Raw genomic sequence first — 12,064 nt, 5'->3', positions numbered from 1 at the left:
AAACCTGCCAAAAAGACTTTAAAGCAATCACCAGAGTAATTCTACTATACAAACACATATAGTGAAAAACTGCGGCTTAAAGCTGCTTTTGTTACTTGTTGAAGTTCAGGCTCTGGCTGCAGGACTGGGGTCAGCATGCATTCAGCTTATATCATATAAATATCACTTTGGGTTTTTCGTTACCTTTTTGCTGACATATCTGTGCAGATAGTTGCAAAGAGCCAAGGTTTTGTTGTCCTTATTATGCTCCTGTTTTTGCCCTGGAGGCAGTTTGCACTTCACCATCGTACACTTAAATGCCCATATCTCCACTCCTGAAGAGCTCTAGACCGCTCCACAAGTTTTCTCTCCCTGCACGCAAACTTAAATTACCTGATTGTAGTGCAAGTTTTTCACTTTATTTCCCTCATTTTATGAGTACAGCCAGCATAAATATATTGATGGATCAAGCTTAGATTTTTTCTGGTTTATGCTACTTAGTTTTCACAGACACTGTGAACGGTACAATATTACCTTCACACCCTGAAAGAAAAAACAAATTCACAACTTATCAATTAACAAAGCAGTTGCCAGTAAATCAAGCTATATAGAGGTTTGTTGGCCATTATAAAAAGAGCAGTGCTATATTAAATGGTATCTTTATCTTTAAATGATTAATCTTTAAATTGATAACGCTGTATTAAACATTTATTTCGACACCGACAGCGATACGTAACCTTTTAAAAAACTTATCAACACCTTGATCAAACTACTGAAGGCTCAGATTCAAACTGTTAAACTTCTGAATTTATATCACTGGTAAATACTTAATTACATGAATTTTTAAACACAAGATGGTTTTTAGTGTTAAATATTACTAAATATTTATGTGTGTAAATTCTCTAAATAGAGACTGCATTCTCTGCTCACAGGTACAAATATTGGAACAGTCATTCGTATGCAGCCTTATCTGATATACTTGGTATAGGACAGGTGCTGAATAATGCTTCATGCATGCACCGGAGGCATTACATTGGGACTTTGACTTACATGCATGGGAATTCAGTTAATACACACTCATGCTTTTTTAAATCTTGTGCACATTCATTGCCATACGTGTGTCTGTAATATATATACACACTAAACTGACATTTCAATTCAATTCAGTTTTATTTATATAGCGCCAAATCACAACAACAGTTGCGTCAAGGCGCTTTATATTGCACAGTAGATCGTACAATAATAAAATGGCAACATTTGTCGCCACAAGTACACTGTAAGCTTCATACAAGCACACACATATTCCAACTTGCAACTAAACTCTTTGATTAAGGTGCTCAGTAGTCACACAGATGTACTTTGTTCTAGGACAAAGCAAATAACTAGCAGTGTTGTCTTCCCTGTCATTGACTGATCACTTATCAGTCTCAGGTATGCAGACAGGGCTGATGGCCATGGGCCCAGGCAGTGAGGAGAAAGCAGGACTTATATTAACTCATCATTCAGCACCTGTCTGATCATTCCTGTGGGTACGTGCAGGATGTGCTTCTATATGTGTATAGGTGTTATAGCTGGAAAGCTAGTATAGGTCACATTGTGACCCACTCAGGCTTGATGCTCAGTTTGCGTGATGGATGGCCAGTTTGAGCGCTCTCTGGATATTAATGGGCAGTGAATCAGAGCAAACTGTAACTGTTGAGGTTTGCGTGTGCTATCAATGTGTCAGACTGTTGAGTGATGTGAGTAAGCCACGGAGGCGTGCAAGGCATTTTTTCTTGTATTTTCTTGTTATCATTTCTGACAGAATTTAGACATGAACCACAGAAGCTGGCTTGGCCATACTTAATCCCTGCTGTGTTGTATGGTTTTGGTTTTCAGGGGAAAAGTCGACAAGGGGTTTATAGATGCATGCCTTTATGTAAAGGACCGCATGGAGGAGGTTTCATCCCCAGATAAAGAAATGGTAAGGATTTCTTTGATTGGACTTAACAAAATCTAACCCGACTTTACTATGGTAAGTTTTCGTTTTTCCATTGTTTTCTGTCTCTCTCCTCAGCGCCAGGTTTTAGTGGTGCTCTACCAGGAGTGGTTCAGAGTCTCCAGTCAAAAAGACTCGCAGGCAGATACTGTCAGATTATACCTGCGACAAGTGGGGATGACCACACCCACTCTCCTGCCATATGTTGTTAACTTGACAGACGGCAATGGGAATATGGCTCTTCACTACAGCGTGTCACACTCCAACTTCCCTGTGGTCAAACTGCTGCTGGATACCGGTGAGACGGAAAGGCACACAGAACGACAAATCTAACTAAAAGGAAAGATTATAACTGTGCATACGTTTCGTTTCTCATCTCTTTTACTCACTCCATCACTTTCTGTGTACATTCAGGCCTGTGCGAAACAGACAATCTCAATAAGGCAGGCTATACTCCAGTGATGCTGGCTGCACTGACGGCTGCTGAGAGCCCCGATGATCTTGAAGTGGCACAGCAACTGTTGAAAGTGGGAGATGTCAACGCACGCTCCAGACAGGTGTGCATACAGACGGCAATTGCACTTAGACACTGGATGAACTAAAAATAAAACGGATATCAAACAGTTTGGTGTGTTGTACAAATAAAATAAAATAGAAAAAGGAAGTAAATACATTCCCTAAGGCAGTGAGGGGTTGTTATAAAATGTAGGTCACTTTACAGGAGGACATGTTTTTTTTTCCTCAACTGCAAGACTTCCTTTAGTGGAAACCATACAGGAATCATGAAATGGACTGCAGAATCAAATCAAGGTCACCAGAACGAATATTTATGCATGTTTGTATAACAAGTTAATGTACTATTTAACTCGTCACTTTCTCTCTCTGTCTGCATGTAAGATATACATATCTTCCCATCATTCCTGCCCTCTCACTGTTTAATTCTAATCTCTGTTTTTCTCACTCTTTCTCTAGGCGGGCCAGACAGCACTCATGCTTGCGGTGAGCCATGGCCGCGTTGCCATGGTGAAGCTGCTCCTGAGCTGCGGCGCGGATGTAAATGCCCAGGACCGCGAGGGCTCGACGGCCCTGATGTGTGCCAGCGAGCACGGGCACACACACATCGCTCGCCTGCTGCTGGAGACAGGTCGCTGTGATACCAGCCTCAAAGATAAGGTATAGCTTTAGGTTGTGCAGTTAAAATCAGGCCATTTAGTGGCTTGTTGTAAACTTGTAGATGTTTTACCTCTCGTTTATGAGACTTTCAGCAATTAATTTCAGCGCATAATTCTTCGCTGTTCGCATTCCACTAATGGTCACATGGCTTTTACCACGTGGTTCGCTCAAAAATGTAGACTGTGGGCTCTCAGTAAGGTTATAAGGATATGGGAACTGATGGCTGGCCCACACAAAGTAGATTGATTGTTCAGCCTGGTGCATTGATTTCTCCAGTTTGTAGATTCCCCAGTCAGAGAGTGATCACATCATGGCCGGTGCTTTACGCTGCCGAAGCACTTCTGTAATGAGAGCAATCCTAGAAACACAGAGGCAAATGGACTGGCTGCGTTAAATGGAGAGCAAAGACACTTAGTGTCCTGTGGCAAAAAAAAGGATGGATGCAGGTGTGGAGGTGAGTCTTTGTAAATGCCACAGGAAGAGTAGCAACAGTGTTGCAACAAACACCGTGCTGCGTCTTACCCCAAAACAACATTAAAAGTCTTCCAGATTCTGCATCGTTCTGATATAGTTTCTGCACTGGGACTCTATGAAAACACATGAATACACACCATATTTTAGTAGTGGGCACATAAATAATATTCAAAGTGGGGAAATAAACAGCTCTGACTCATTGTTTTCTATTCATGCAAGTCAAACAGTTTGTTTAACAAGTGGACAAAATTGACACCGTATGTGATACAGAACATTTATGCTCATGTCTCTGGATGTGGTCTAATAGAATTAAAAGAAGGAGGAAAAAACACAAAGGTAATCTGCAAAAATATTCTTGCAGAATCCTGATATTGCAGATCTGTCAGCTGTATCATTTGACTGACGTCTTGGCATCAAGCGCATTTCTTAAACTGTAAGGAGATGTGCTTGCAAGTGATTGCATTCTGAAGAGCGTTTGTAGCAGCGGGTTGGGGAGATTGTTATCCGTAAGGACGCAAGCACCGATAAGCGTTCTTATTTCTGATAATTGCTAGTAGAGCGCGACTTGAGTGCTTGCCATAAATCCTCGCACAGTACATAATTACAGCACAAGCCCGACAGCGTTTATTTATTTTACCTTGCTGCATTAAAAAAAAAACAACAACATTATTGTAATCTGTGCATATTAATTTTTAAAAATATGCTTGCAAGAAAATAAAGATGATCAAATAAGTAAGTAGGTGACAGTGGCAGTGATTAGATATTTGAGTGCATTTTCAAGAGATCAATCACATACTGGTCACAGTGTGTTATCCCTGTCGCTACTTTATCATATTGCCTGTGCAATAAGTAACAACACAAAATGAAAATACACAAAAAAATACCCCAAATTTTCTTACATATGTTTCATAAGCAAAATACAAGGTTTACTTGTATTAAGCTTAACATCAATACAAAACATCCCAGGCTTAAAACCTTTATTATTTCAGAGACAATTGCTGTAGGATGTAAAAAGGGTTTATTAGTATACAGAGTCAGGGCAGGTTCAGCATGCACCATACTCCTGATGTTCAGTTACTAGAGAATGTGTTTAGCCCAAAACAACACTGCCACTGTGTGGTTCAAAAAAGTCACTGCAGTGTTTTGAAATATCTGTTTTTTTTCCCCCCAGAACGGTCAGACGGCTCTGTTGGTGGCAGAAGGAGCCTCTCAACAGGACATAATTGACCTTCTGAAGGCCAACGCTGAGGTCCAAACCTCTGAGTCCACAAGCACCGCAGACCTCCTCTGAGTCAGAGTTCTCCAAACCATCCCAGCTCGCCATTCAACCGCTCAACCGCTCTGTTTCCGTTAACCGTGCCCGCCAACATGGGGAGAAAACACTGAAATAAACACACGGTGGTACCGCACACATCATAAGACGTGGCAGGAGCTTTTCTTCCACGTCTCTGCCAGTAATGCTGGTGGGTGTCGATGGATATGCTGCATCAACCGCTCAGGTCCACAGCTGAGGGCCCCGACAGCCTGATGAGAAGATGTTTCCACAGTGTCAAGTGTGACTGACGGGATGTTAAGTAGGACACGGGGTGAGACTATAAAGCAGGACAACACATTGGGCGGCCTAGCAAGTGGACAGAGAGAGCCTCTGAACTGCTGCTTCCTATCATCAGCTAACTCTTAAAGCAAAATACTAAGCACATGATCTACCTTTGCAAAGATAGAATATGAAATAATACATTATTTCTATTTTTTTTCCCTTTCATGACATTGAAATCAGTCTTTACATATTTGGACATAAGCCATTATTGAGGACATACTTTATGTAGAATAGATTATAATCACAAAAATCACAAAAACTGTATTTTCTACTGCACTTTTTTAAAATTGTTGATGTGTTTCGTAAATAGTCCTCTATAATAGTGGTGTCCAGATGAAATTATATATCTCCGAAAAGCATTCATTAGGAATTTAAATAACAGAATATAACTTATAACAGAATATATTTGACATTCAGTGTATCGTTTTTGCCGTAGGACCCATCGCTTTTCACATGTGGGACATGGGTGCTCATCAGCTGTGTGTTAATGAGAAACAAATCCTTTCTGTGGGACATTAAACTATTTTTTATAACCACAACATGACCAGGCTGAAGAAAGACAATGCTCTTCTCTTATGAAGATTGTACTGCATGCATGCCAATACGTTTACTCCCCCTACTGGCTGTCTTATAGTACTAAACAGCAGTATGTTGTAGTACTGTCTGTTCTCATAGCGTCTCTCTCTTTCTCTACATCTCCCGCCTTCAGTTCAAATATAATGTATGCCTTGTTCGCCTGCTCGTTTTAAAATCAAACCATGTATGCAACTGCTACAAAATGCACAATGAATGTCAGGCTGGCTGTGACACATTCCAGGAAATTAATGTAGCAAGTTTAAATACACTGGCATGGGCTTTACGACTAACAGACACAGACTGTCAGTGGATGTGGCAGACATTGGAATGAGTCTGGTTATTTATATTACGCGTGGTGAGACACATCGTCTTGTCCTTGCTTTCGTGAGGTCTCATTTCATAAACGGTAAGACAACATGGTAAATCTGACCCGAGGTTTGGGTTGAGGGTAGAGCTGGGACTTGGGTTTGCGTTTTAAGAAGCAATAGTAATTGAATACTACCTTACTGTCAGTCATAAAGTAGGTCGAGTGAGTGACCTTGGTCGAGCCTTAATCAGACAACATAAGACATAAGATGTTTTCCACAGTGTTGATGTTTTTGTACCACAAACCTACGTTCGTATTCCTGAGCTAATATAAAGCAGGAGTAGCGGTCTTTAAAATAAAGTTTACAGTTTCCCACTCTGTGACCGCTGCTGATGTCAAACAGTCCCGTATGTTTACAGTTAAATGGAATGCTGAAATGATATAACAGAATGGCATAAAATGATCTGTAATATAACATTATTATTATTATTATTATTATTAATTTTAGATAATTCATGTAGTTCATGGACTGCAAAGGAAATAGGGGGAGTAAGCCTAAATTAGAAAAGAAAATTGATAGGCAAATCGATCAAGTTCATTGTAAGCCTCTCTTTTCACCTGATTATGATCATATTTATGACTACTCTGATCTTTGTTCTCTTTTTTAAAGAGTTGGAGGTGGGATTTAAAGGGGAATACCACTTACTACTTTAACAACTGCCATATATGTGACCTATGACCATGATCCAGTCTGAATTTACAAAAGAAAAAAAGCTACACTCCAGACAGCTAACGAAACGAAACGCTGAACATTTTTCAAGCATACAGACAAATCAAACCTATCAGCTGTTATTATCATTTATTAATAAAACTGGATTAGCAATTGAATATTTGTGGCCATAGTGATACATCATGTCATTGGAATACATTAGCATTTTGTCTTAATTGGTATTAATTTGGGGTTTTTTTTGCAGTGGGGTTTGTCATTCTAGTAAATGTTTTCGGGCACAAATATAAAAATATGTAGACTGACCATGACGCAAGACTCATTTTAAATGAAGTATATTATATAGATCTATATACTTTGACTTATATAGTACATTTACACAAGAAAATACCTTTTTTCACACTGACTTAGTAATCAGATAAGTATTTGTGGGGGCTCACAAAGTAGCACAGGTTTTCTCCACAACGACGCTGCATTCACACAACATCAGTAAATCTCAATGTTAACTCTGTGCAGCGCATCTGATCATCACTGACTGTCTGTGTATGAAGGAACAAAAATAAGAGTCTCTGTACAGCCGTAGCTTCCTGCATTGCAGACAGCCAAAGGACGATCGGGAGGGCGCTGCGAGAATTATCTGGTGAATCTGGTCTTCCGTGCCTGCGTATAAGTCTCTATGAAAATCTATATGTTTAATCCCCTGTGACCCAGATATTATAAGGTTTCACGTGAGCACCAAAGAACTGAAACCAAATCTGTTTCACATGGGACTAAATATGTATTTTATGTGTTCCTGTAAATCCAGCCAAATATATGTACATACAGTATTGTGAAAAGTATATAACAAGTATTGTCTGACAGTTTGCTCTAAGATTACAGTATTTATTCCAAATGCTATATTTTTTATCGTATAATATACCTATGTATGCATGGACAAATATTCAAGTGATACAGCTCAATGGGAATTTTGAATGACTGAAAACTGTACTGAGTATACCCTGATGATGTGATCATTTAACTTATCTTTCATCGGTTGGGTGGTTATAGTACATAGTGTGATTTGACGAGGTTGTGGACTGTCATGTGTCCTTTAATGCTACTCTTGACATTTCAGATCTGACACTGACTTAAGCTGTGAGAGCAACGTCTCCCTTGTTTGAATATCAAAGTGGAAATCCGAGCCGACGTACATGACAGAGTCAAATGTAAAAAGTTGTACCTCTCTGTAATATTCCTTGTACAACAGGCTTGTATGTTACAAACCAGAGAATCAATTCTAAATAAATAAATGATAAACTCATGTTGTCGCATATGATTTTTTTTAAATCAACCACAAAGCTGTGACAGACATGATGAATTACACATTCAGGCCATTCAGGCAAAAGTATACCAAAAAAGTTTCTGTCGGAAGATGTGAAAAAGTAAGTACATACCAATGAAAACAGTTTTTGTCTCATGTATTTTAACTAAGCCAGTGAGAAGTACTGAAAACTGCAGTGGCTTGAGTCTGGCTCCAAAATTAAGTATACCTTATGGATAAAATGATAAAATGCCCAACTTCAGGTGCTGGAATGGCTCAGTGGGTTGAGCAGGTGACTCTGCTCAACTTTCTAATCTTGTATAGTCTTTACCTCACAATATAAACCCTGAGGTCACTGTTTTTGTGAATTAGTTCCATATAAATAACATAAAATACATTTATAACTCTGGAAACATCCCACTGATAAAATGTGATATACTCAAACAAATCACATAAAATGTTATAGTCATGCAACCCTGTGTGCATCCTGTGATACATTAGCTTGCAGAATTACTTTTAGCAGCAATAACTTGAAGTAATTGTTTTCTGTATGGCTTTAACGGTCTCTCACATCACTGTTGAGGAACCATTCTTCTTTGCACTCTTGCTTCAGTTCATTGAAGTTTGAGGGCATTCATTCATGCACAGCTCTCTTAAGTTTCCACCACAGCCTTTCAGTCGAGTTGAGATCTGAACTTTGACTGAGCCATTGCAGCACCTTGATTCTTTTCATGCTGCTGTGTTTGGGTCATGTTGCATGACCCAGTTTGTGCCAAGCTTCAGCTGTTTGACAGATGGCCTCACATTTGATTCCAGAATCAAATGTGGTTTACAGGAGTTTATGGTCAACTTAATGACTGCAAAGTACCCACATCCTGGTTCTGACAGACAAGCTCAAATCATCACCATTCCACCACCATGCTTGAAAGTTGATATGAGGGGTGCTGTAATTTTCACCAAACAAATCTCCACTTCGGTCTGGTCTTTCCAAAGGACATTGTTCAAGAAGTCTTGCAATATATTCAGATATTTATTTTCCATAACAAAGCTGTCTTGTTATGTTATTTTTAGAAAGAACACACTTTCTCTTGTCAACCCTTCCAAACAAGCTATATTTGTTCAGCCTTTCTCTGATTATACTCTCATGAACTCTAACGTGCCCGTAGAGTCTGAGATGTAACTCTTGGGAGTTTTGCAATTTTATCTGAGCATTCAATGGTCTGAGCTTGGAGTGAATTTGCTGGGACATCCACTCCTGGAAAGATTATGGCATTCTGTTAAGGCACACCTGAATGCTTCAAGCCAGCAAACTGATCAAAACTTATATAGCAGCATCTCGGTGATAATCAATTTCTATGGAAGCAGCAAGTGTCATGTACTGGGAGGTGATTTAGGAAAGGTAACCCTTATTTAGACTGTAGTCATGAATCCAAAACCCTAAAACAAGTCTATGACCTGATGAGCTAAGTCTAAAATGCAAAATCCGTTAGATAAAGTAGCTAACTAAATCCAAACATCAGCAAGGAAACACCCATTTAACAGATACTGAGACAAAGACAACAGGGAACAAAGCACTATTCATGCACAAGAAGGCAATTAGAGGACAGTGAACACATTTGTGTAACAAGAGGCAGATGATAGGAATCAAAGGCAATGAAACATGAAAAAAGATTAAAGTAAAATAAAGTAAAATCAAGACATTAGAGACAAGTCTACAAAAACTGAAAAAGTAAACACAAAGCAAACTGAGAATCAAACAGAAAAGACTCAACACAGAAAAAGCCCTCAGATTGAAAACCTCCACCAATGCAGCTCAATGTCTGGGCAGTATTTACTTTTAATATTGTATATTATATAATATTGTATTTTGTATCATCACAACACAGCTGTATGTGACATAAAGAGGGAGATGGCACACAGTCGTAGAAGGCTGTATTTAAATAAAATAAAGAAACCCAAATAGTATAAACAATTGTCAGCATATCCGTATGCATGCCATGGCTGAATGCTATATATTGCACCTGAGCCTGGCCTGCTCAGGTGTGCTGCAGCTACTCCCAGTTACCTGAAAGAGACACAGGGCAGCTATGAAAATAATCTATAATCATCTGGTCTAGATGGCTTACCTGTGGAGGTGTCATGAAATTATTATAATTACAGTCAGTCATTCAGGATGACTCCTGATGATCTGTGTGTCATCATTCTAATTGAAAAAAATTGAATAAGATGGATGAGTAGTATTACTGGGTAAACCATTGTGTCGTCTAATGATTTGTTTTTTCAGTCCATTTAACTTTTTATGGGCTGAAAAAATATTTTCATTTAACTGAGAAAACAGCTCCAACACTTTGGTTGCTATTTAACTAAAATATGTATCTACTCGTGATTTAAAAATAATAATAATTGAACAGTGCACAAAAACTTTAAGATAAGATTTTAAGATATGCATATTTTAGTGGTACACATTTTTTTTTTCCTTTTTCCCGAAACACAATCTGCTCATATTCCCGTTTGTTTTTCGAACGTAGGGGCTCAGCACCAACAGCGGTTGAGGGTGAAATAAAAGCAGTGGCCAGCAGATGGCGGTATAACCCCACGGTACACTCACACAGGATGAAGAAGAGCAAGCTGAGGGATTCATTTCCCAGTGTTTCATCGCTCAGCCACAAACAGTTTTTCTTATTGATCTCTTAAAGATAATTTGCATCTAATTTTTCAAAAATATGATTGGCTTTTTTAATGTATTTATTTATTTAGATTTGTTTTGAGAATTTCTGTTTGGTGTTCGATGTCTGAATTAGTTAGTCAGGTGAGCTGTCTTTGACTTTAGCTTTCTTATGACCTTCATGATTGAAAATTACGTCATATTTCCCTTACATTTTTAGTGTTAGCATAGTATTATTACTACCTGCTGCCCAAACCTTATGTTTGTGAGGTGCAGCCAATCAGAGGAAAATGCTGGGTGGTTTTAGACAGTGGACAACATCAGGGGCTTCACAAAGGGTTGGAAGAAGCTAAATAATGAATATGTTTTAACTGTGAATGATGCAAAGCTACTTTAATAGAGTCTAGAAATAAATAAAGGAATAGCCATGACTGTTTAAAACCAATATTCACATCAGAACTTCAGCTGCAGCATTATTACAGCACAGCAACAGTGCAGTAGATGCACTGTTTATAACAGGCAACACAAATTTCCGATATTAATCCTGCGCATCCGTCAGAGTAAGATCAGCTGATGATTTTGATGGGACAAAATGTCAAATGCTTCAAGACATTCCACAGCAATCAGTCTCCCCTGAAGAGCCGAGTTCTTTTCTTCCACTTGTGGAAGCAAACATAATGAACAATTAGGAGTGCCAATCATCGGATAACCTTGATGATAAGCCATGTTAACCGCTTGATTTCCTCAGGGGCAACGCCTGTGTGAAAACACCTGCTATCAATCAGCATTGTATCCTTCTTTCGTTTTTTTAAACATTTCCTTTGTTCGAGCTGTTGCCTGAGATTAGTGAGGACTCGATTTTCCCTCGTCTTTGATTCCATTAATGCTATAAATGTTCTCCCATATTGATTCGTTAGATTATCAAGTCACTCTAGGCAAAACATTTTTATGAAAAATACAGCTATTATAATCACTCTATATTACAAGTGAGGGCACAGTACAGAAAATGATCTAATTCGTACTAATGGAGGAAGCAGTGTGCTCTTTTAAAGTGTCGGTTTCATGGATATTAAAAGAAATGAAAATCAAACAAGTGATAAACTCATTTAAAGTGCATTTCCCTTCGATGGCTTAAGTTGACATTAAAACAAGGCAGCTACAAAGCATAATAAATTAAAGACTCTGACTTTCAAACCCTAAAAGCTCTTTATTTCATCTTCTTTACCTTTCACATTCACCCAGATACAGCTGCAGCAAACAAACAATGAGACAGCAAGTGAACAAAGCT

The 12,064-nt window shown here is 38.8% G+C and overlaps 1 protein-coding gene across 4 annotated transcripts in view; it reads left to right on the top strand.

The window, feature by feature from the left end:
- Positions 1–8,100, top strand: part of kank4 (KN motif and ankyrin repeat domains 4) — an 81,944-nt gene extending 73,844 nt beyond the window's left edge. For all 4 annotated transcript variants that reach the window (XM_063500762.1, XM_063500763.1, XM_063500764.1 and 1 more), the window contains exons 6-10: positions 1,858–1,942; positions 2,036–2,255; positions 2,372–2,514; positions 2,930–3,130; positions 4,776–8,100. In XM_063500762.1, coding sequence (XP_063356832.1) covers positions 1,858–1,942; positions 2,036–2,255; positions 2,372–2,514; positions 2,930–3,130; positions 4,776–4,895 — 769 coding nt within the window. In that variant the 3' untranslated portion in view covers positions 4,896–8,100. The remainder of the gene's footprint in view (positions 1–1,857; positions 1,943–2,035; positions 2,256–2,371; positions 2,515–2,929; positions 3,131–4,775) is intronic.
- The last annotated feature ends 3,964 nt before the right edge of the window (positions 8,101–12,064 follow it).

The sequence above is a fragment of the Pelmatolapia mariae genome, linkage group LG17 (assembly GCF_036321145.2).
Source record: "Pelmatolapia mariae isolate MD_Pm_ZW linkage group LG17, Pm_UMD_F_2, whole genome shotgun sequence".
In the NCBI taxonomy this organism is placed as follows: domain Eukaryota; kingdom Metazoa; phylum Chordata; class Actinopteri; order Cichliformes; family Cichlidae; genus Pelmatolapia; species Pelmatolapia mariae.
This window is presented reverse-complemented; position numbering and strand designations above follow the sequence as displayed.